Source organism: Haliotis rufescens, unplaced genomic scaffold, assembly GCF_023055435.1.
Source record: "Haliotis rufescens isolate VD_foot unplaced genomic scaffold, xgHalRufe1.0.p SCAF_25, whole genome shotgun sequence".
Taxonomy (NCBI): Eukaryota; Metazoa; Mollusca; class Gastropoda; order Lepetellida; family Haliotidae; genus Haliotis; species Haliotis rufescens.
The window spans coordinates 1,458,963-1,485,822 of NW_025963946.1; the positions used below are offsets into that span (position 1 = coordinate 1,458,963).

Here is a 26,860-nt window from a genome sequence, read left to right on the forward strand (position 1 = left end):
AAACCTTTATCAACACATTAACACAGACATATCCATACAAGGAACGCACGTGACTCACAACGTTAATGCGTGTAGTCATGTTTTAGACTTCAAAGTATCTTTCGGATCGTTTGTCATCTTAAAATAGAGCGACTGTCAATCAAAGTGTTTTGTCAATCTTTGGTAAGAAAGCCTACATGTTTGTGCGCCTAGACAGTCAAACCCTCAAGAGTCGGTCCTCTTCCGTCAGAGAAATTCAGCTTAGGATTTCGCTGCAGCAATACTCGGAATCTGGAACTTGAGTGATGAGTTGTTTGAGTTAAATTGAGTGTTGTATGCTGTAGAAATGAGATTTCCTCTGTTGTTGGTGATACCATGCCTGTTGTCCACATGCCGTGGCTTAAACGTTGGCGGTTACTACGTCGGCAACTACGGAACACATCATGAATTTCTGGTATGTATTATGTGGAATTGAAAAGGCCTAGCCTTGCTGTGTAAGCATTCGCTCGTCACACCGAAAATCAGGGTTCGTTTCAACACATTGTACAGTATGTACAAGGTATGATAAGTGACCTTTGTTGCCCAAAATATACAATGTTTGAAATAACCAAAATATTTAGTTATCGGTATTTAAGTTGTAAAATTTGTTCATATGAATGTTTTTCAATACTTTTTTTATTTTCTCGACTCATAACAACCCCATATTAACAGGTCAGACTAACAAGCATTGGAGGTTTCAGGAAGCGTTTCATTAATATTGAGCTTAAAGCAAATCTTGGACCAAAGCTGATTTTCTAAGGAGTTGGTCACAGACTTGCTCATAGTTATATTTTCTGTGGAGATTGGGAAAATCGACCATTTTAAGTTATTGAAGGCATAACCTGAGTACGTGCCCACTTGAGTTTGCTTTAAACCAAAAACGGTCAAGTGAAATAAAAAAAAGTAGCTGTCAGCCATTTGTACAACTGTTTTCAATATTTAAATTGACGTGTGGATTTTGCTTGTGATCAGCTTAGGATATTCGGGAGGACACGCACCTTTGACTCCCATATTTCCACTCTCCGGGTTATTAGTCTTGGTGGACGACAGTCGGTGTCAATAAGGTACCCGTGTTCCTAAAACGCTAGTACAATATGAGTTTTTTTGGTTTTGATGAATGAGGATTAATCTAACAGGATCACGAGGGGAACAAGGTTTTTTTATGCGTCCAGCTTTAGGTTTTATACCATATATATATATATGCATTTGCCGTTTGCCTTTACCAAACAATTTGACGTCCAATATAATGCATGCGTTCGCTCTCAGGACAATCCGATGAACTACATGTATTGGAAAGTTATGAACTATCAACAGGTACGTTATTATATATATCTACATAATATAAGATGGTATCTAGAAACGAAATTACCTTCTTCATACAAACTTGATTTGTCGACTATTGCTCTGTGATCGTTTTATCATTGTATTACGAAATAATTCTCATATTTTGTTGAGCGTAAAATTTATGATGTTTTGAAAAGCAACACCAGTTTTCTATATGGCAGTTTTACTAGCATACATACATGACTTACATTTTCCAAAAATAATCGACGCATGAAGAATGATGTATTATTCCGAGCAAAGGAAACCCGGAACGCACACGTCATACACGTATTCCTACAGATGAACAAGCCTAGTCACTGGGATCTCTCCTGATGTAACCCTAATCATTTCTTAACCTTAATGGTATTGGGTGTGCATAATGGCATTTTGATCATAACCCACGCGGGCGGATTATCTGGAGAGGAACAATCGGAATACTTTTGAATTTCTTGTCAAAACTCAAAATATGATTTATTTCTTCTGAACAATTTCCGCAATAAACTAAATATTAAACCTGACGTTGTGACGGTGTATATGTCCCTACCTGCCACTTGGACTTGTGGATGTAAATGCGAGCAGACTGGCAAAACGTCAGTTACTTACCGGTTAAGAAAAACGACAAGAAGTTTAAGGCAGCTTATTAAATAGTAACCATCTGTTGCAGGATAATGTGATGAAGTACTAGCAAATATGTTTTACCATGTATTCCCATTTAACTTGAATTTCTTGTTTTCATTTCAAATAAAGATATTAATGAATTTCGCAACTAACATATCGCCTTTCTAGATAAAGAATGGTTTTAGTAAAGAGATTAATCGTGAACATATTCACACATACAAGGTTAGATGTCAGTAGAGGTGTTCTTTTGGCGTCAATGGAGGTCACTTGGGCGTCATTTGACGTCACAAGTGTGCCAACTGTTAGCAATAGAGAGATGCATGATATTACATGTCTAACTTCAATCGGCTATTCAAATCAGTTGGGTAAATGCTCGGGCAGCCACAAGGACATCAAAGGAGCCCTTTACAAAATATGAGGTAGTTGTATAAACGGTAAATTCAGATGATTTCTGAGATATTGATTCTATTTCGTTGTAACAAGCAGTCTGTTGTAGACAGGATTCCAATAGTCCAACGAAATATGAAAAAGATGTATTATACAAAGAACATACATACAGACAGACAGACTCTATCACGCGCACACGCACATACACGTATACACACTTTCATCCTTCCCGAGGGTAGGACTGAAACATGTGTGGAATTACGAGACTTCACTAGGTGGGCTCTTGTGTGTATTCAGACGAGTATACGTATAAGTTGCTGTTTTTGCCCTATATTTCTTCAAAAAACATAAAAAAATTAAATTAGGTTAAATATAAAAAAGCGAACACTTTTGGAAGCGAAACCATTATCTCCGAATACGTAATGGAGAAATCACGAGACACGATCAGAATTCCTGGCTCAGAGTCAACTGTATCAACAAAAGCGTTCCGTCATCCTATTTTTTTAAATCATGTTATACTGTCGTACTGTGAATCATAAACCCAAGTTACACGTTGCTCCAATATAATGAATTGTCTGTTAAGGTGCGTGTCTAGCAGACTGTTCACAAACCGTAACAGAGATTTCAAACCTCATTTTACGGAATGGTTTAGTGTAATAAGTACAGATAAACCGACAAGGCGTTTATTAGAAGTTATCATCAAAAGACACAAGCTGCAGTGACAAGCTGGATTAGTGAGGTGGGGTTAGTTCCCACAAAATTATCCTAGCTTAATTTACCTCACATCCAACTAAAGTGTCCTCAAACAAATAATAACACTCCCAAAAAAGACTTCTGTTGTTGATACAGCTTGTTGAAAAGTTTGTTTGTCTTTAAAGTAAATTGTAAATCTTTTTTAAATGCAATGCTTACAATGCTGATGCAGTTTCATTTGAAAAGACTTCCGGGACTATCAGTCTTAATGACACTTAAAAATCTGGCTTACTCTTTTTAAGTTTGATTGAATGGCTGATCAGCATTCGGATGTGTTTTTTGGGAGACGTGCCTTAGGTTTAAGTGTTCATGTAAATGTGTGATTTACACCAGAATCTGTCAGATATTGTTCGTTAGTGAGTAAGTGAAATGGGTTGCCGGTTATACTGTTACCTGTATTCAGTTGTTTTTAGGCGTTCAATCTTAATGTGGTTGGAACGCATGTCTCAGACATTGAGCACTTTGAAGAAATTGACGAGCATTACAATATGTCTGACAAGGCATTATACAATCTTCAAAAAAATAAACGCACAGGTAGAATTGCAGTACACGTCGATCGAGTTAATCTCAAAGGTGTTTGATTGGGTTAAGATATGGGGATCTCGACGGCCAGGGCGAACCGTTGATGTTGGCATTATGAAGGTAATCTACCGTGACACGAGCGGTGTGCGGTGGAACGTTGTCCTGTTGAAACAACTCCCTATGGCGGTCAATGATTGAAAGAAGGTGAGGTTGAAGAATTTGATCAATGTAGCGAAATGCTGTCAACTTTCCCTGAACCACAACCAAGTCAGATCTCCTGGTGTAGGATACGTCCTTTGGCGATGTTCTTGGCATTTTCGAACTTTAACAATGTTGACAATTGAATGACAAATTGGCTTATGCTTGCCTTTTATAGCCACTACCACGAAGTGTGAAAACAATGCCGTTTAAGACATTGCAAATCGACAATGGCTGCGTTTTGACGCACCATTTGTCGAATATCAGGCGAACAACATTTTCCAATAACATATATCCAATTTATATACCGGATTTTTTTGTGTACTCAGGTTTCAATGAACTACATGCTACCTGTGCTTTTCGTTTTTTGAAGAGTGTAGACTCACGACAACAAGGCGATAAAAAGGATGAGGGTTCAGTTGAGGACACATTAAATCGCGTGTAAACATCTCGAAATCTCTCGTTAGTCCGAAAGAGTCCATTGAATACCAAACTGTTCGTATTAACCAGGGTTCACTGTATTTGGCGTCGTGTGTACTTCGTGGGTTTGTTAACACTATGCTCATAACCACCCTTGAATATATACACCTGCTTTAGGGTGTTGTCGCTATTTTTAACCAACGAATAAAGTAAGGACCTTGTTTCCGCAAGAGGGATGCAATGTGTGCTCCGATCAATGAGCCCAGAAGTCAATGTTTCTCGTTTGACAACGTGTGCATCATCATCATCATCATCAGCAGCAGCAGCAATGATTATCCATTGAATAGAGCTCATTTGACTCTATTATCACGTCTTTAGCTCACTGAAAATAGGCACGCATCACTACCAGAGCGCACAGAGTGTGTATTCACGGTGACGGAGAAGTATAAACACCTGTGAAGTATTTAACAATGTGTACACTGTGATGATTAATGTGGCGCATGTACTCAGTTGTACACATCAAATGTGTGAAAAGTGCAAACTGGAATAAATCATTCATAATCATTCATTTTATCTTCTTTCAAAACTATTACAGGGTTAGACATGCAAATATATCATTAACCCTCTTGGTGCCACGGGACCATATATGGTCTTTCACTTTTCACACCCTCTTAGTGTCACGGGACAATATATGTTCCTGTGAAAATGTCCCTTTTTAACTGTGAATTAAGATGTCAAATACTGAGTGCGCAAAATTAAAATTATAACCATCATCACCCTTATAATCTCAGCTTTAACATCTTGTAACTCGCGAAATATGGCGAGATTAGTAAAGTGGTTACCGCGCTTCTCGACATTGTTCTGCCTTGTTGAACTTCATGCGAATGACGGCGTTTTTTATGATGCACGCAGGTCACATCCACGTAGCTATTATAATATTTAATTTGAAAAAGAAATGTATTAGACTGGTTAGAAAGATTTACTTTAGCTCACTGTACAGCTATTGGCGTGAGACTAGCGACGTTTAGTACGCAACGGAAGTTTTTTGTTCAAGTGTTGCATGTTTTTATCGCTTTTGTGTCATGGCGATTTAGCACGGCGCTTGAGACGAAACGACATGTTTACAGAAAATATACAAATCTAGCTATGATCGTTAATATTAAGGTGGTATAGCGTGTATATTAATGGGCAGGAAGTTCATGATCAAAACGTAAACATTGAATGGCCATGCCCGAAGTGACCGACAGGGCACGTTTGCATCATAGCTGTGCCGCGATTTCTTGTCTACCAGTTGTCCTTCATGCTCGCCCGTTTCGACAACTAAATGCTGCTTTTTTTCATATGAAATGACCAATAGTCATTTGTGAATGCTCAAACAACCTAACCGTGTGAATGAATTGTCCTAACCGTTTCACATTTTGTCACAAAAGGAGATTTCAAAAGTGTGGTCACGACATCTAACGTTAGTCGACGCCATATTGTAAACAAATTGTGTCAGGGTCGGTTTCTCGTGTCATTATAGCTCGGTCCCCTTTTCTGTCGATAATACACGCGATACAAACTATTGTAAACATCAACATAACTTCCAAAATGATGACAGCAATGCTTTTTTTTGCATTTGGGTTAACCGCTTATGGATACGATTTGCTGAAAAGTTCGATTTCGGTTTGTTTTTCCTTTCATTTAAACTGTGATTACGGCGGTATGATTGGTTTGCTGAAATAGTATTTTCCGTGAGTCTAATGTACATGGTACATGCTGTGTTTGTACAAGATAACTGATAACCAATTATATATATATATCAAATACACTTTATAAATCTTCTCAGAAAATGTTATATAATCTCAATTTCTCAATTCTCAATTTAGATTTACAAATTATTGATTATTCTCGATTAACGTATGATAATCAACTGCAAGTCTTCACCTTTGATGTTATCCGAAATATCAGCAGTGGGTAAACGCTTTACTCTTTTCCGTCCAATGACGTTACAATCTGCAACGCCCGAGTTACGAGTGATCGAAAATAGGTTTGAGCCGATTGAATAGATTTGCTGGCCGTGAAAACGATCAACGGTTTTGACTGAATCTACGTGTACGTACTTTTGGGTGGTTGTACGTTAGTATAATCTTGTTAATCATTAAGAAATACTGATGATGTCCGATATTGGGCGATGTCAATTTGAGTATTGTCAGGGCTGTTTAGCGATCTTTCACATTTTGTCCTTTCTGTCAATTACCCCGAAGTTTTTTTCACAAATGAAAGAGCGCAGACACAGAAACATACATGGACGTAACCGGGATTTCTTCAAGATATACATTCCACGCTGTCATTCGTATTGTAACATAATCTTTGAAACAGTCACGAACTAATCACGACCACTTCTGTCAATGTTGTTTTGATGTCAAAAACACTGAAAAACTTCATCGATGTTTTTTATCGGTAAATATTAATCACGGTAAATTTACAGTGAATATGTACTTCGACACAAATATCATGCGTCTATCAACGTCATGGTATATACTTTCCCATGATATGAATTATTGGACATTTATATTTCAAACAAGTGCGCTTACTTGACTTTACTTGCCATGTTCGGGTGCTTCCACATTACAATTAATGTAGAAAAGCAGGAAACTTATAATACCAGCACTTTTATCGATGGCTAGGCAGTGCATAGATCTTTTGGATTTGTTGACTTTAGGTAATGTTGGAAAGACAATCAACTCGAGTTGCATGTTATACAATTTGGTTACATTGCGTGAAGTAAAAAGAAAGTTGTGACACTTGTGATAAAATATATCCGTTTTTTTAAATCGCGACGTCATCACAGTGCGGCACTGGGCGGTATGCGAAGCCAGCTGACGGCCAGGCACGATGAGGGGTAAACAGAGGGATTATCTAAAGTTCAATGACGAACAACCCACATGATTGATTGGGCAGTATCTCATGGTCGGTCATGGGCGGATAATGCATGACTTTGGCTTCATGGATGGAACATTCAATATATAATTCATTTATTTACTTTTACTGAAGTCAAAAGGTCCATAGTATGCATTATTGTTGATGTATATGAGTGTACACTATAGTTCTGTTCAATACGAAATGATGGACAAACATGGGAACTGCCGTGTATACGGAAAGGGAGATAATTGGTGCTGGGATGCAACTGTGCTGCGACGTCATAAAGAAAGACGTTTGACGTCAACTGGCTTCCGTAAATACCACCATGTGTAAGGGGATAGTACAAACAAATCGTATTTTCTCTCATTAGTTCGTATTGTAATATACACATTATTTTGAAACATTTAAGTGTACATGTCTACTTTCAATTAATAATACATAATATCTTAAAACTGCAATTGTTACGTAAACATTTATAAGTCTGAAAATTGGACTGCAGAAAATAAGAGTGCAAATGTTTGATGCCATATATCTCTGAAATAAATATGACAGAAGTTTGTGAATTTTTTTGTGTTCCAGTGACACTGTACTTTTAAAATATGATGAGAAGTCAAAATGTATTGTTTCACCCAGGAGGTTCTTTCCCGTGGTTGGTTACACGTGGTACAAGGATAGTATCGTATGTGGGCAAATGAAAAGAAATGATACTCAAGTCGCCATATTTGATTAAATTTTTATGAGAACTACATCCAAACTGGACTATGCAAACTTATTTTTGTAAAGTAGCGTACAATACATATAAAATATTGTTTGTTGTTTAAGATTCACTCAGAATAGTCCAGCTATATGATGGCGGCCTGTAAACATTCAATTCTGGGCCAATCCAGTGATTGATATTGTGAGCAACTGTTCACGCCATCGGGGTACCACGACACGCAATCAGCCAGGTAGCAGAGCCTGGTTACCAGATCCATTTGGTCGCCTCTTAAGACCAGCACAGGTTGTGAATCCCCACCCTGTCAGATATAAATGTTTGTAGGACATGTCCTTGAAATCATTTATGATTTTGTCCACTTTCTCATATATATCATATGTCAACCATCATCTTGTTAGTCACTTTATATGTGTAGGAAATTTTCTGACAGAAATTTTTAAGAAGTTGACTTAACAATGTTAAACGACAACCAGATTATGTCCTTGTGTAACGTTTATCGAAAACAAAGAGTTAATTCAATGTGACGAAACATGACGTTTGACTGACGTACGTCAGCGATGATAGATGTTGTATAAAGCTTGGTTGATGTGACCGTGTTATGATGTATCGTGCGGTTCTTCCTTAAAGCTGCATAATGACGCGAAAATCACTCTCTTCGTGTCATACGAAAAGTGACAATTATTATACTGTCTCGTAACGCTAAGTGAGTAGAACCAGAAGAATGTGATATGAGTGGCCAAGTTTATGTAGTGTGCTCATACAGATGAAACAATTTGATTTTATACATCTCCCGAGACAACGCATGGTCTCGAAAATTTTGTTTTTGTTGTTTGTTGTTTAATGCCGCTCTCTGCAAAATTCCGGCTATATGACCGGCGGCCTGTAATAATTGAGTCTGGACAAGACAATCCAGTGATTAACATCATGAGAATATACTGGAACGTGGATCACTATAAGTTTTGTTTGTTTGTTTGTTGTTTAACGCCGCACTCAGAAATATTCCAGCTACATGACGGCGGTCTGTAAATATTCGATTCTGAATCAGACAATTCAGTGATTGATATCATGAGTATCGATCTACGCATTTAGGATGCTATGACATGCATCAACCAAGTCAGCGAGCCTGACCACCCGATCCCCTTAGTCGCCCCTTACGACAAGCATAATCGCCTCTTACAGAAAGCATGGGTTGTTGAAGGCTTATTCTAGCCCGGATCGTCGCGGGATGTCTCGAAAAGACGTCTTCTTTAGTAACATTACTTGATGCGGATAACACGAGATCGGATGAGGCGATATGTTGTTTAAGAAGAAGTTGCGAAGGCTCTTATAATTACCTCATTGTGAAAAGCATCTGTTAAATGTATGTTTGTGTGCAATGGATATAGTAATAACACGCGACAAATCCCATCATCTTAAGAAATCTCTACTAAAAGCAGAACACATTGTCAGATTCTGACTGTATGTTCTATAAAGCGTGAACCATTATCAAATAGTGGCTGCTTGTACTAGTCCGAACTGATGCCGATTTATAGTGCTAGCTCACTGAGATACCATGACACAAGTTTAACATGAATACCCCACTCAGACACAGTATACTGACTCCGAGTCGACCAGTCCTTGTTTTAGCCCCTTAATGCCGAGCGCCAGACAGGGTTACAACAAGTACCATCTTTTAACGTCTTTTGGTATGACGCGGCCGAAGATCGAACCCCGGACCTTTCGCTCTCCGGGCGGACGCTATACCACAAGACCACGGAGGCGGTCGACGTCCTTTGAAATACGTGCAGACATAAAAGGAAAGTATTGGAAAGTCCTCCCTCTAGATCTTGACATACTGTCGTGAGGATAGTTTTTGTCACTCTGCATCTTTATGCATATATGTAAATGTGAAACAGATGAAGCGGTTTTACTGGTCTCTTTAATTTCTAGCTCACGTGGGAAAATCAGTGGAAAGGAATTTGCTATTTGAACATTATTATGATAAATCAGATCATCAATATACCTGAGACCAAGCTGAAAGTTTTGACCAAATGTAATTGTCATGGTCCTGCCAATCCCAGCAGAATTTCTGACCCGTATGCATTAAGAAACAGATCAGTTAGAAAGGCAGCTCAATTCGTGCCAAGGTCAACAGTACAATGGGCCATGTGGCCTTAAATACCGAATAATACAGATATTACACTCAGCGCATTATCCTATATTGGAAAACTTCAGAGTGTTTGACAGAGTGTTTAATCAAATATCCTCGCTCCGACCCATCCCTGTTAACATTACGAATGTTGTCAGCAACATCCCAACAGAATCTATGAATATATTGCAGTATCTATTCGAAACATCTGTTATAATCATCGTTGAGTTATCGCCCAATTGAACAATGATGGCAACATATAATAGCCACAGGTTCATTGACAACTTCGGAAATCTTCTCGTCCCGTTGATCGTGTCGGCCATCTTGACGTCCGTACTTGATGTTAATGTACTACAACGCACTGTCACTTTGACTGACTTACTGGGGTAGTTCTTAACAGACCTTTCTCATAATAATGCTGATATTATTTAAATCTTTTTTTTTTAGCCTAACTACAAAAGATGTTGCTGTAGAGCAATGTGACTATGCAAACGCTAATGTCATATAGCGTTTTGGGAAACGACACAGATGGATTGTGCTTGGTTGTCAGTGTTCACAAGCAGTCACACGTTCTTAATGGATTGTGGAGATATATAGCCTCAGAGGTACAAAATAGGGATATGAAAAGTATAAGAATTGACTTTGGACCTTCATAGAGGAACCTCCTCATTTATACAATCATGAATATTTGTTCGTGTTGAAAATTGAAATGAGCATTTGAGTCGCGACATGTTTGTTATGACCAATACATACTTTAAATGTAGATTACATGTAAAAAGCGGCACATTCGGGTCTTTAAAATCCCCATTTGTAGGCAGATACATAAGATGAGACATACAGGTTTACCTCAAAGTGTAATGGAATCATCCAGAATACAGATTTAATCTTTTTAGATTTTGTAAAATAATAAATATAGAAGAATGAGACCTGTGTTTTTTATGCCTTGAACAAAGTGATAAACATCAGTTCTAAGTGAAAGGCCCCTCTACCTCGAACATCATCCTGCTTATGTGTTAGGAATGGCTGGAAAACTAACTCTTTAAATTATAACAACACTCAACCGATATCAAGTCATTATAACTCATTCTATTCTCAAATGGTACAAGAGCATATTAACAGAATATTTACACACACACACACACACACACACACACACACACACACACACATATATATATATATATATATATACTGGACTGGTATGATATACAAGTTTATTTGTAATTGACGGTCGCAATAATAATCGAATTACCTTTACCTGTAAATACATATATGTATGAGAGCTAAAATAAATACATTTAAATAGATCGTGAAATTCATCAGTCGCACAGACGCTATGTTGTGTCCTCACGGGGCAGACGTCATCTGCCGATTTCTATCGGTCCATTAGAGGTACTGTGTTTAAGGAAAGGCACTGACATGTTGTAGGGAAGTAGTAACTAATTTTCGAAAGAAGAGGAATCTTTCAATAATGGATACTGTTATCCCTTGGAACTAGGCGATGTATTATTTCTTTATGATTGTATGAAATGGTCTGGAAGTACAAATTCAACTTGTGATCTTAACCAACTTCTGTTGACGTTATTAGGATTCAGGAATACTTCACTAAGTCCACAGTGATCCAAAGTTTTCTGTACATAAGATAAGTTGTATGTCGGAAGTCTGTCGTAATATGAATAATTGTATGATAGAATGAAAATATGGAGGAACTTTTTAATTTTTCATTATTATGTATTGACGAAGGGGGGTATCTGTGGGTGATCCCAATGAAGAGGTAGGAAGGTATAAGCCTCGTCTTTATTTGTTTAAGCTGGCTGCAAACTGGGGTGTCTCTAAAATGGGGAGTCACCTTTAAACCCTGACATTTGTATGTGTCTGAGGATCTCAGCTTATACAGAATAATACAATACGGTGAACATATGAGATGAACTGTAGTGATAGACAGTAGCTGTAAACCGTGTAACATTATAAACTATTTCCAGAAGCCTTGTTTACATCAAATTGGGTTTAAATCAGTAAACTGTATATTTGAGATTTATTAACAATCTTCTTAAAGTTTCGTGTAGTGTGATAAGGGTTTCAAATATTAACGAAGTAAATTCTGTTCATAGGAATATTTTACAAATCTCGACCGAAGCGCTCTCTAAATCTCCGACAGCACTCGGTCTAGCGATACACAATAATGATGGAATCACATGTTAGAACGAGGATCACACGCAACGAAGGACGTGTAAGTTTTCCAAAGGATAGAAATATATACAACAGCACTATCAGAACTATGAACATCCTTATTGACTGCAAAAATTACTGGTAGCAATACACATGATGTCATACAAGCATCGTTGAGTTGATCATTGTGTTCTTTTTTAATATTTTTTTAAATATTGTTTTAAAATACTTGATACAAAGTCATGAGATTTCTTGGTGTAAAATGTTAAACTACTTACTGTATGAACCCGCGAGGATCCGGGTTAGAATAGGTCTTCGGCAACCCATGCTTGCTGTAAAAGGCGACTGTTTGTAGTAAGATGCGACTAACGGGATCGAGTGGTCAGGCTCGTTGACTTGGTTGATGTATGTCAACGTATCCAATTGCGTAGATCGATGCTCATTATATCAATCAATGAATTGTCAGACTCAGAATCGATTATTTACAGACCGCCGCCATGTAGCTGGAATATTTCTGAGTGCGGCGTTAAACAACAGACAAACAAACAAAAAATATTCTCATGCACGTTCATGTATATTGAGGATTATTTACGTTTGATTTTCATTCTTTATTTCTTTCAATTATTTATGTGTCATAATCATATGTATTGCATGTACCAATATATTAAGTATTCAGGTAGCTTATGTCTTTTAAGTATTTGTACAGTGAGTGATGCCTGTCGCAACCCTCTACTGAGGATCACAATGTAGAGGTTCTAACCAGGAGGATATGGCGTCAGTCCCTTTTCTCCCTCTTTTGTCATGTTTTTATCGCTCATTATTCTTTGCTTTTTCAGATTTTGTTCTCATATGTAACACACTGTATTTTCTTTTCCTTTTGTTGCTCTTTTCTCATATATCACATATTGTTTCTTTTTCTTCTTATCTTTAACCATATATCACATATTGTTTCTTTTTCTTCTTATCTTTTACCATATATCACATATTGTTTCTTTTTCTTCTTATCTTTTCTCATATATCACATATTGTTTCTTTTTCTTCTTATCGTTTACCATATATCACATATTGTAGCTTAAAATCACATTGTTGCGTTCCTTCTTCTTTTTGGCACTTTCTCCTTTATCTCTCTTTTCTCATTTATCAAATGTTTTACTTTTACTTTTTTCTTTCTCTTTCTCCATACATCACACATTTCACTTTATCCTTTTCTTTTCCAAATATGCCACATTGTACTTTTCCTTTATCACATAGCTCAGTGAACTACAGTATCACAATACATGTATTGATGTAAATGTATAGCCTTACCTATGATAAATAGCAAATACAAAGTATATAAAACCATCAGTGTAACAACCAATCATGAAGCAGCCTTTATAAACACATAGTTAACAATATAAGAGTGCATTTTGTAAAGTATTAGACATCAAAATGTAAAACGCATGCACGTTTTCCATTTCACAATGTGAGTGTGTGAAGGAGTGAGATACATAACTTAACCTTGCATCATCAATATTTCAGCCAAACGGCTCATCATTTATCATACCAAGCAAAAGTACTTAGTGTAAGAAAGCACATGTGCTGTCAGTGACGTACCTGAAGCTGATGTGATAATATGTCACGTTGAGCGATACACGAGAAATATCGTGATGTTGCCGAGACTAACACTACACTTATACGAGAACTTTCACACGGATATAACTGTCACATCCGTGTCCATGATTGAGTCATATATCTCTTTTGTTCATTGTACGTGGTTCTTTTCTCCTGCAGTAACTTTTGATAACGTTTGCAATTTGTGGTCAAGTCCAAATTTCAAGTGTATACTTTCTTTTACCCGGCAGTGTATTGCACAATCAGGCATATATTGGGCAAACTTACATTTCCACTAACTGGATCATCAAGCAATTTATTGTATGCCATTACAAAATATATATTCGTTTTATTCGTATAACAAAATGTGTGTGTCCTTGTCTAAGAAGATAAAGAAGAAGTTCATCTTCTTTGACAAATCTTAAATCATTCAACATCCTGTCCATTACTCTATTATTTAAGTTGTTTCACACATTTTGTTTGACGTTTTAATAACTTTAATATGGTTGGCTGTGTGAATGTTAAGCAAGTGTCTAGCAGGATCAACGATACACATGATCAGCGGGACACAATAACACGCAGCAATGTCACCGATCTTCTTCAGCAGGCTCTAACAAGAATGGGGTACTGGGGCTCTGTTCATCTCAGGTGGCACTCAAGGCTCTTGCATATATACATATGGAAATCATATGCAGCGTGTGTGTGTGTGTGTTTTTTAATCCATTCGTACATATTTCAATATATTTTGTTCCACATCGAATACTATCATGGCATGTGGTACCTGTCTTGTGTATGCATGGATGTCATTGGTCGTAACCATACGCATTAAATCATTTCAGGGGCGATGTTAGATACTATGCATGTTATATAACAGTGGTAGTTAATTCATTGACTCAATTTGTAAGGGTATATTGTCTTAGGTAGGTTCTGTGTTGACAATCATCAAGTATACCCACACAGAAATAATTTACATATTCAGGTTACCAAGTTTAATTAATGTTTGGTCAAATTTTAGGATGAGAATATAACTAACCTCTTTACGAATGTCATTTAGTTCATGTATACCTGTCACAGAAAGTAAGAAATGTGAAACTGTGAAAGATGTGAGACTTTGTATGAGTTAAATCGGAAAGTGTACAAAAATGGTCATTACGTCATCAAGGAAAATAACGACAGCTACCCGAATATCCCAAAGTATGTTTTACATTCTATAACACAAATTGTAACAGAACGATGAAAAGAACAAATGCGGAACAAGGTAGAGCAAACATCGGGGGAAATTCGCTCAGCTGTCCTGGAGACATAGAAGCTAATTATTTCTCTTGAAAGTGAGTTAAGCCACGTTCCACGAAATGTAGCCTATGACTTGCATAAGTCCGTTCAAGATTAGTAGGTAGTACGTCATAAGTAGTAAGCATGGGGTGGTGGTATTGTTCCTGTGGAAATCTTTTGTTGACGCTGACAAGGCTCTGTTTCTCTGGTGTCTTTTTCTTATTTCATCCTCCAACTATACTGTCCCTTTTAACATGATACATTACTAGAAATGTTGGCCTAGGGTTTTGGTGACAGGCTGGCTTGTAATTTACTGTCTGTGATGATTTCAGGGCGATGGTCTGCTAGAGGAAGGGCAGGGTTTTGGTGATGGCGATATAGTTCAAGCTGTTTCACTACGACAGCGATTAGCAATACATACTTTTTTTTCACAACGGATGCACAATTTTCAGCCAGTTCAATTAGACCGTCAACGAGTTCATATTCCTCAAACAAGGACCACGGAATGTACAAGTACACAACTTCCACATCCGGTCACGCATTATCCACGGGAACAACTTAAAAATCCGAAACAGATTTTTTCAAAAGTTGAACCACCATTAAAGACGGCGCGGGACAATCAACAAAGCTCTTCGAAAAAATCATTTCTGGAAGGATATAAAAATGATCTGACTCATTTGATACAAAAAATGGCACTTCGAAAAGGAGGGAGGCAAATATTAGAAAAACTTAACATCATTGAAAAACAGATGTCCCCCAGAACTGGACAGATGCATTCTGGCATGACTTTGAACCCCGAAAAGATTGATCGTTTGCTCCGTGTTTTGGCGGGACTCAAATCATCCGAATCAGGGAGGAACGTACTCCATCAGCTGGATCTGACAAGATTTGCTCGTCTCGAGGACCCGATCTCGGTCCCGGCAACTCGTTCGGGGACCCGTGTCTCGAATGCTGATGTGCCTGTCGACCTTGACTTTAGTGCCTATAACTTTAATGGAGGCCCCAACTGTGTGGACGAACTGTTCCGGTCGGCAATGGACAGGTACACAAGAAACAGTGAGTACGGCAGCCATTTGGATTTTACGTCGCTTTTGTAAATCTTGCAGGTATATCATTTGGTAGAATCCTGTCATCCTCAAAACACATAATAATATTTTTTCAAAACAATAAAAGGTGTGAAGTTCGGCATGAGGTATGTAGATATGGTTCATTCTCATCCAGATCAAAATCGTTCAAAACAATTCAAAGTTAGGCACGTGTAATGAAGCTGTTACATGGCATTTCCATAGCCAATTTAGCCATAGTCCATTTCACACTGGCTGTTAACATAAACGGAATATACTTTTACACAAGGGACCAGTAGTGTGTTACAGGCGGAAGAAGGGGAGGGGGGATTCAGAAGGAGTCAGCGGTGAGTCGCCAACAATTTGACAGTGTCATACAGGTCATATATAATAATACACATATTCTGAGAGAACATGAGGTCATTCAAAATTTGACAAGCATTAGGGAAGGGTAATTATTTCATCAAAAACCTATCCACTAAACATAAACATTCTGACACATTATAGTGAAGATGTTAACACTAACACTCAACTGCACATGAGACAGAGTCGTTCGATTAAAGCGAACCTGCAAAAGTACTACATTGATACAACAACATTTTCGCTCATCATACTTCTCGCAAAAATAGTTATGCTGCTTTGAACCTTTTAATAAACGTCCTACATGTGCACAAATGTAAAGTTTCTCCTGCACCATAAGCATTGGTAGATATATACAGTAAACTACGGATATAACGAACTCAAAGGGACCACTAATTTGATTTCGTTATAACCGTAGTTCTTTATAAGCATATACACAGCATAACTACAGCAAATAGTCGGGACAAAAAAGTAAGATCGCTATATCCGCCAGTTCGTTATAAGCGTGTTCGTTATAAACGTAGTTTACTGTAAAAGTTTCCTAATTCCATTTACTCATTTTGGTAATATGTGAATACCAGGATCAAAATCAAATAAAATGTATTTATAAATTTCAAGATCAGTGTAAATTTCACTATCAATGTCAATACTAGTGTTAGCGTCAGTATACCGAGCTTACTATTCTTTGCGAGACCATGTGGACATTCCATAACCTGCAGTCTCATTGCTGGAATTTAAGTCTAAAGACTTGGTCCCTATCTTAGCCATCTAAATGTTGTGCTAGTTGCCTCATAAAGACCTCTCAGAAAATGTACAGGCATTTTTTGGTTTTATTGTGGTCTACTTAAAGATGCCTTCTGTAGCTTAGCTGGTACGTGCATCAAACGAGCATATTACTGTACTGTGTATCCCATGTGTCTGTGCAGGTAAGATCGATGAGGTGTATGGACGTGCCCCCGGCTACATCACGACAGAGATGGACATGGTTCTGACCGGCGACCAATGGAAATACTTCTATAACAATATGTCGTACGTAGACCGCAATCTTTCATTTCCGACAGCATAATTTCGATATTTCACTTAATGATAAATAATTGATGCATTTACTAAATCCTTTGGCTAAGTTTCCATTAAGTGTTTTGAAGGCTTGGTGGCTCGATAACATGTCTGTACTTCACATTTAATATCAACGAACTAACTATATAATATACACTGGTATTTATGAAGGGAACACCTAGTTTTAGACACAGTCAAATGGTATGCTATCATGGGTTCCAAGCCTTCTCATCTTATACGCTTTGGAAACACTGTACACAAACACATCTCAACATTTGATTCTGACATGTGTTCAATTTTACATGCGCTATTTCAAATGTCATGACAGTAAATCTTATTTCCCTATATTTTCAGTGTTCCCTTATTCGTTGCCATCAGTATATGTATAATAATGTTTTAAAATATAAGATTGTTGAAATGTGTTTGATCAATTGTGCAGATTTCCCCCAAGAAGAGGGAAGCGTTCAGTAGACAGTGATCCCCCCGAGTTGACACGACATAAACGAAAGGCAATCAAACATAATAGATACTACTGGCCAGGCAAGGTGATCCCTTATGCTATCAACGAAGAGGATTTTAGTAAGTGCGCTTCATTATGAACGATTCTTGAGAAGTTTAATTCAGTATTTCATACGATTCTCAGGATGAAGGCGTGATAACAATAACCTATATAGTGAGTGAGTAAGGTTTTACACCGCTTTTATTCCAGCACTATCACGGCGGGGGACACCAGAAATGGGCTCCACACATTGTACCTATGTCGGGAATGGTAGCCGTGATTTTGGCATGACGAGCAAACGCTTTAACCACTAGGCTACCCCACCGTCCCATATAGCCAAAATAAGTTCAAATACCATAGATATTTGGCTAATCTTGTCATGTGATATATTTATCTCATTCATTTGATATTTTCACAGGGTGCCCAGCTACAAGTGAAAATAACAAATTATAAGGTCACGAGATCAGACTAATAATTTACATGACATAATAATCCAAATGTTTGATCACACTCATCTTAGTGATAAGCCACAGTGACCTCGAGACAGACTGATAGTACACGTAGTTCACGGTTTTCACTCGAGTCAAATAAATATTTTTTGTATGTTCAGATGAATACATGTTCATCTCTAAAAGACCCGTGAAAATCCGGTGAAGAATGTGTTAGCTTGTCAAAATATAGAAGGTCTTCAGCACCCATGCTTGCCGTAAAAGGCGACTATGCTTGTCATGGAGGCGACTATCGGTACCGGTACCGGTTGGTAAGGTTGATGCATGTCATCGTATCCCAGTTGCGCGGATTGATGCTCATGATGTCAATCACTGGAGTGTCTGTTCCTGACTCAATTATTTACAGACCGCCGTCATATAGCTGGAATATTGCTGAGTGCGGCTTAAAACAACAAACAAACAAACATTAATGCTGGCTATAATAGACGCCCCTGAAACTAATTACGATGGCGCTATATTGCTGAGTGCAACATTAAACAACAAACAATCAATACAATCATCTCTAAATATATAATATATAGTCAGTGCAAATTATGTCGGTTCATTATTTAACATGGTGGCAAGGCAGTCATTTTCTCTAAAACTTGGAGACGAATTTATTAAATCAGAATGAACCTCCGTGATGACAGGCACAGGGTATCCCACATGTGTACACAATGTACCATACAAATAATTTTCTACCCACATTGAGGACAGGGCGGACGAATATCATGGATATAACAGCATAACATTCGTTCATCCTAAAATTTATGTTTTTCAAGAAAAAAATAATTGTTAAAGCGAATTATATTTTCAAAATATAGCCATTTCTTTGAGTGATGACTAACCGCCAGTACACTTCACTTTTTGTTTACAGTATTGCTATGTTAAGATATTTTCCATTTAAAATCAAACATATGATAAAATCTTCTTAGAGGTTGGACCTTGTGCATTTGTCTGATCCTTAGCATGGAGTCGCCAAGGCAAGGTATGTAACGAAACATTTAAATTCATAACATATCATATAATGTGAATGAGGGGCAAAAGAAAGTATGCCGAGGTTTTTATGTTATTGAAATATGAAGAATTGTTGACATCCCTCGTTTATGCAACAGTTTGTAAAACGTGGTCTGTAGCTGGGTAATTTTGTGTACAAATAAATTGGTTCTTTGAAGACTTGTGTAGAAATGGATTTGCAACCACATGACCCCTGCCATGTTTGAAATGTTGTAAATATACTTACTGATTTTCAAAGGTGTCTAAGATAGCCATAAGCAGTTGTGTTTTATGTGAAATTTGTTTGTTTTAAAAAAATAAAATTTTAAAGCGAATTATATTTTCAAAATATAGCCATTTCTTTGAGTGATGACTAACCGCCAGTACACTTCACTTTTTGGTTACAGTATTGCTAAGTTAAGATATTTTCCATTTAAAATCAAACATATGATAAATCTTCTTAGAGGTATAGTTTCTTTTGCTCCTCAAAAATATTTTTAGCAGTAAATCACACTCTTTTATAGATAAGAAATATATCAAACAAACAATGACACATTTCACAATTTCCGCCATTCAAAGGCTCTTTATTTGATATTATAGGTTGATGATGAAATAGACTTAATATCGAAATGTGCAGTTTCTCCAAATAAAAATAGTCTTATCACAGAATTAGCTCGAAATGTGTTAATATTGTAAGTATTATCACAATAGGTACATTGTACTAACAAGCTTAAGGATGAGACAGTGATTGAGGAGACAAATTAAGATGAATGTGTAGCCTGTGTAACGTCATCAATCTCTCAGCGATACAAGTGCCTTAACATAACCTTAAGGGTACATTTTAACCGATATAACACAATCTATGTGATATAAACAGATAAACGATAGAACTAAAGTTACAGCTGTTGCAATCTGTCAAGCTGTTTATGGGGTATTTCTGATATATGAATGTTTTTTTATGAAGTAGTGGTGCGTTAATACATTTCTGTGTGACATAACACACTTGCTGACTAAGCATAAGCATTTGAACTGATATTAGAAAGGGGAGAGAGAGAGGAGAGAGAGAGAGAGAGAGAGAGAGAGACATCGTGGGATAACATATTTCTCCGTCCTCTTGTCCGTAAATTATTTTCACGCTCTGGAACACACATGTATACAGTAAACTACGGTTATAACGAACTCAAAGGGACTACTAATTTTAGTTCGTTATAACCGTAATTCGTTATAAGCATATATACAGCATAACTACAGCATATAGTCGGGACTTAAAAGTTAGTTAGTTATATCCGTTAGTTCGTTATAAGCGTGTTCGTTATAACCGTAGTTTACTGTAGAGAGAAAAGCTCAGCAATACGATATTTTGACAATCGTTAAGAATCTCTTTCTGAAACACCACAAGACATAGAAAGCTGAAACCGAATGAGCGTGTTTGTCCTACTAAAGGGCCGCTTTGAAAACTATTCCAGTTATATCACAACGTGTCGGCTTTAAATGGGAGGAAAGCCCGAGGTGATACAGATCCTCTTCTATTAAACCGGTATGGAGCTGACAAAGCAATGATCATCATGATGACAAATGTACGATAATAACATCATGGAACGACTAAGAGACGTAACTTCCGCTGGTGCGTCCAAGATATTCATGGGTGGGTTTTGTGCCTCTTTGCATACCGGAGGGAAGCTGACTGGGCTCCGGAGTTGAAAGATTATTTTCTTCATGTCGTTCTGTAACCCAGTTTTAACCAGTTTGGGGGTTAGCCCCCACTGGACGATGTAAGTTTTGGTTCAGGGGATTACATCCTCGTACATCATCAAACTATTATTATTATCATTATGATGATGATGATGATGATGATGATGATGATCATGTACAGATTAAACAATAAATGCAGCAAAGGGGGTAAGGGTGATCCTGGCAGTCATCAGCTTGCCCACTCTACACGCAGCCCAGACAGCGAATGGGACTTCTCCCAGGAAGCGCTGCCTAGTCAAACCCACCGAAATCTTTTCGGAGAATGTGAAGACTCCCCAACAATGCAGCCTTCGGCATTACCCTGATTGTCAGAAGGGATGCATTCCTGGTAACAAACCAGGGTACTCTCCCGATGTCAGTCAACAGATTGGGAGGTACCAATCCTAAGGCACCGAGAACAATGTGTGACATTTCGAAAGCGAGGTCCGCATATTTGCCATGTTTTTCTTGAATCTTGTCAATCACATTGGTGTCAAAAGGGGAAAAAAAATTCAATATGAATGATTTCATTGGATTTATAAAAAATGACAAGATCAGGTTTGTTGGCCTGGATATGTCTGAGGCTGTAAATGGGCCTTTTCAAAGGAATTTTGTATTAATCATTTTCCATGAGGCCTTATTTTGCGTCGTACCATGGATGGGCCTCTGTGTCAAAACCACAAGCATGGCGAAGACGATCGAGCTACACCATCATGTCGCTTAAGATACTGTGTTTATGCCAAAGCTGGGTATCCACTGACAATGTGTTGGACAGTCTCATTAAATTCATTACATAATCTACATTTCATATTTACATTTTCATGCAAAATCACACATTGACGGTTTCGAGTGGGAAGTGACTGGTCCTGAGCAGCAAACAGAAAGCATTCTGTTTCACTTTTCAGGCCAGCCGACCTCATCAAAGCGAAGGACTCTGTAGGGTTGCTGAACCTCTCAACACACTGCACACAAACGCGATGCAGTGGTCGTTCAGTTAGCCTCTCCTTGAAAAACTGAGTCTTGGCTGATTTGTTATGGCATTTCACTTCGTTGACACCCATTTCTGTACCGTCCATTATTATTATTATTATTATTATTATTATTATTATTATTAGTCCAACATAACTATGATAATATGAATTAACTGATACCTGTAAAGCAGTTATTACGTGGTTTAGATGATATTGATTGCTTGGCTTTGCTGAATTATAAGCCTACTGTATACATACACTGCACACTGCACACCCTACTGGTGTCAGACAGACGGCGGTAGTACTATGACGTTTTATAGCATATTGCGGTCAACCTTTAAAAACTGTGCATAGTAGAAGAGTTAACCTAATGGGGGAACAGTTTCACAATGATTAATTAACCTATAAAGTTTATAGCTAAAAATATAATTGAGTTAAATGTTTCTTAAAAGTCATTATACGGGCAATGAGAACATAAACACAGTTACATTTGCCCTTGAGTATATCTGTATGTTGGTTTCAGGCTGGAGTGACATCATGTTGTTTGAACGCGCGATGTACGATTGGGAACAGGCCACTTGCATCCGATTCAAGATGTCCACCGCAAATGACAACAATAGGATCCGGTTCCGCAATGGTGCTGGGTTTGTATAAATACTGGAATCGTTTTTTGACATGTTACATGTAATGACATGTAAAGCTGGTGAAACAAGTTCAGTGTGAGTGTGCCTTGGACCCTCAAATAATGGTATATCATCCACAAACTCATTGTGACGTCCTAGCTTGGCATCTTTAAGCGGTATCCGGAGGTCACTGTACATTGTGGATGACAAATTCTTTATTATTTCTCAAAGGCTTTTTAAGATTAAAGGAAAAGCCACTGCACATCACTGGGAAATAACACAGACGTATCAATATATTAAGCAATTTACGTCCATTGGTGTACTAACTATGCTAAATACTACGGAAGCGTAGTAGGGCCACGGTGAATATTTTTTTTTGTCTAAGTATCTCCTACGTAGGACTTAGTATCAGATATTTAGATATTCAGTCCTACGTAGGAGATACTAAGTCCTACGTAAGAGATACTAAGTCCTACGTAGGAGATACTAAGTCTTACGTAGGAGATACTTAGACAAAAAATAATATCACCGTGGCCCTACTACGCTTCCGTAAAATACATACTCAAAACAATGTGCACGTGTCCAAAATATACGTTTCAATTTATTTCTGATCGTGTTTCTTAAAGCAATAGTTGAACTACCACAGTTTTACAGAGGTGTGTTCACATGAACGTGAGTTGACTGTGAACTTGGTTTTGTCCTTGTAGGTGTAGCTCTCACGTGGGGATGATTGGTGGCGTACAGAACATCACCCTCCAGGGACCCTGCAGGATCGTGAGTAACAGCATACACACATTACTGCTGGACCTGTGAAGATCCGGGGTAGAATAGGTCTTCAGCAACCCCTGCTTGCCGTAAAAGGCGACTATGATTGTCGTAATCGGGATCGGGATCGGGATCGGGTGTCAGGCTCGCTGACTTGGTTGATACATGTCATCGTATCCTAATTGCGTGGATTGATGCTCATGATGTCAATCACTGGATTGTCTGGTCCAGACTCAATCACTTACAGACAGCCGTCATATAGCTGGAATATTGCTGAGTGCGGCTTAAAACGAAAAACAAACAAACATTAATGCTGGCTATAATAGACGCCCCTGAAACTAATTACGATGGCGCTATATTGCTTGTTTCCAGGTTCCAGACCTCGTATCCTTAAACTCGTGTGTAATAGGTTTCGGCACTTGGTTTTATGCTGAAGAAGTCGAAGATATCTTGTGTATCAGATGGACAACATGGACAGTGTGGGTGGAGGTCGGTGGGAAGGTGCCCAAATTCATGATAGGGTTACCGTGGGAATTCCAGTTAAGAATGGGTTCCCTAGCGTTTTGCCAGTGTTTTGGAAAAGACTACAGACATGGCATGCTTCCCTGTGTCTTGAAATTATATTTGACGGTAGTGTAAACCAATGTTTATCATTGAAAGTATCTCTGTTTATAGCGTCGTATCGTGCTTCACGAAATTGGCCACTCCATTGGACTCGTGCACGAACATCAGAGACCCGATCGAGACCGGTTTATCACGATTCTTCACGAAAACGCCCGACCTGGAACGGAATGGGACTTCAAGAAACGAACCTGGGCGACTGTGGTTAACCATACCGTTGGATATGACTACAAATCCGTAATGCATTATGGTCCAAAGGTGAGACGATGTCTTCGTGCTGAGACCTGGAACTGTGTTATCCCCCTTCTCGATCATATCATGTGCCCCTTGTAGCACTCCATCTGTGACAGTTTGGCCCACCTTATTTTCCGTGTGCCGCTGTCACCAACTTATAAGTGTTCATGTCATCCTAATCAAGATGTGCCCCTTCAACACCCCCTTTACTCTGTTACACTCACAAACTCACAAAAAAAAACTCACTCACTCACTCACTCACTCACTTCAGGCTTTTTCAATGGACCGGATCCGGCCGACCATCCTCGCGAAGGACACGACATTCCAGGACGTCATCGGTAAAGTGACAGAGCTCTCCTTCGACGATAAGAAGCTTGTGAACATGATGTACAGGTGCAGCAGTAAGTTTCATCCACACCCAGCATAATCCCCTCGCCCCCTTAAAAAAGTTACTGAATAACCTGAAATGTGTTCCATAAAAATTCTTTGCCCAAAAATATATGCCTCGCAGCAGTGACAGTATATATTATTTTGTCTCTGACCAAAATCCTAAAAGTCAAGCCATTGCAAATTAAAGCCCGCTTTTGTATTTGTAGGTCACTGCTCTAATACGATGACGTGCAACCAGGGCGGCTATTTAAGCAAGAATTGCAGGTGCATCTGTCGGCCTGAGTACCCCAATTGTGAGGTATACAGGAAAACAGACACACGGGACTTCAGTACCTATCGCTTCTACGACTACGACTGGATGAGCCTCTTCGCAGCCTTCTCCTGGAACGCCTTGAACACCGTGGGTTTCACCAACGACTGGATCAGTTCCGCCGATCCATCTACAGCGATGCCAAGTACAAACTCTAGGGCCGCACAGCCGAATATCCTCCACGAACGTTACGATACTTATATCCCTCGACCAACTCCGGAAGCGCACAAAGTGGTGACACTTGATGTACACACAGGTACGGTGCAACAGCCGGCAAATTCCCGGAGGCAGCCGCTTCCTCCTCGGACGATGCTGCAGCAGAGGTTCAACCCGCGGATGGTGCGCCAGCCTGTACCCTACAGGTTTCCCATGATGCGATACAGGCGCACTGCACAACTGGACCACAGCACCCACCGCAAAATTTTGTTTACTAACGAGCACGGAGTAAATTCCGTTTGGGATATGAAACAGCCTTTAGAATTTGGCAAGGGGGAATCGCATGGCTCTTTTCCACTTCTCGTGAAAAATAAAATGCAGGATAAAGATTCCTTACCCCAAGATGATTCGCCAGTTGCCTCGCCAACAGCCTCCGCATCGTCAACAGCTCCAGCAACGTCGACAGCTCCAGCATCGTCAAAAGACTCTCCTTCCAAGCGACGGGTTCCAAGGGCGATAACTTTCCTGAACAACAACAGAGGTACACGGTACAATGCACGCAGAGGCAAAGCTACACGTTTCGACACATACAGACGTCGGTACAAACCGAGAAAGAGGAGAAAGTTTAGCCGAGCTTTCTTCAGGGGTTTCAGCAAAAATGATCGAGAAGCCAGAATTAGGTATGCGTTTTACAGATCGGCGAGCAGACGAAACTCATATTGGAAATGACACGATGAATTTCAAGATATGTACAGTATCGTATTGCTATGATCACTTCCCTGCATTGGTGTAGGGTAAATATATATGTGCACTATTGCTAGCAATATGGCACTGCTATATTTATACAAATTTGATTTGATCATAGCAAGCCTGTGATTTAATTGAGTATGCTAAAAAGTCCATACCTTCGGTTCATTCTTTGTTAAATTTCAAGATGTCATGATGTAATTTCAACGAAACGATTTATTAATAAAATCACAATGTCATTTCAAAAATCAATGTTGTATGTCGACCGTCTTTATAATGTGAAAGTTCAAATTATGTTTTTTAGGCTTTAATGTTATCGTTGAGAGTTCGGACATATTGTTTTATGATCATGCCTCCAAATAATTTATTGGCAACCGACTCGAACTTATTATTTTTTAATAAACATTGATTCATCTGAACACATTCGCCGCTGAAAATATAAACTGAAGGAAACTAATTAGAGTACACTACTTCATCGTTTTGCTTTTTTATTCCCAGAATCTCCCCCACAATGCACGACAAAGCTTGCAAAGATTATTTATTTCCTTGAGTATATATTTCTTAAACGCACTTCAGAGAATAATCGAGAGTTGCGTCCCTTTGAGATAATGGCGACTGCTCGTGCTTATATCCTTGGTGAGGGCAGTTTGTAAACCACTGATGGGAGTAAATGCATTTGTTTCGTACTGACCGTCGACAGGTTAGTTACACATGCTGTGTTAAACATTACAATGAAACAGTTCCTCCTTGTAATGAACGCTGTGGGTTATGCATTTAGGGAAGCTTGATGTGACGTACTCTACAGGGCATGAGGAAAATAAACCAAAGATCA

General features: G+C 38.6%; 1 protein-coding gene across 2 annotated transcripts; it reads left to right on the top strand.

Annotated features, from left to right (window-relative positions):
• Positions 1 to 173: 173 nt before the first annotated feature.
• On the top strand, positions 174 to 26,860 carry LOC124141345. Of its 2 annotated transcripts, none has more exons than XM_046509328.2 (9): positions 174 to 433; positions 15,350 to 16,073; positions 17,368 to 17,470; positions 17,937 to 18,076; positions 22,706 to 22,826; positions 23,513 to 23,579; positions 24,246 to 24,449; positions 24,697 to 24,826; positions 25,022 to 26,860. In XM_046509328.2, the coding sequence occupies exons 1-9, from the start codon at positions 326 to 328 to the stop codon at positions 26,008 to 26,010; spliced, it is 2,586 nt and encodes an 861-aa protein (XP_046365284.2). In that variant the 5' UTR covers positions 174 to 325; the 3' UTR covers positions 26,011 to 26,860. The 2 variants fall into 2 exon arrangements, with proteins under 2 accessions (XP_046365284.2, XP_046365285.2); XM_046509329.2 differs by having other exon boundaries at positions 15,470 to 16,073.

Coding starts and splice junctions, on each gene's coding strand:
- LOC124141345 (XM_046509328.2), top strand. CDS start 326: ATGAGATTTCCTCTGTTGTTGGTGATACCATGCCTGTTGTCCACATGC. Junction 22,827..23,512: donor CGGTTCCGCAATGGTGCTGG/GTTTGTATAAAT, acceptor TTGTCCTTGTAG/GTGTAGCTCTCACGTGGGGA. Junction 24,450..24,696: donor TAATGCATTATGGTCCAAAG/GTGAGACGATGT, acceptor CACTCACTTCAG/GCTTTTTCAATGGACCGGAT.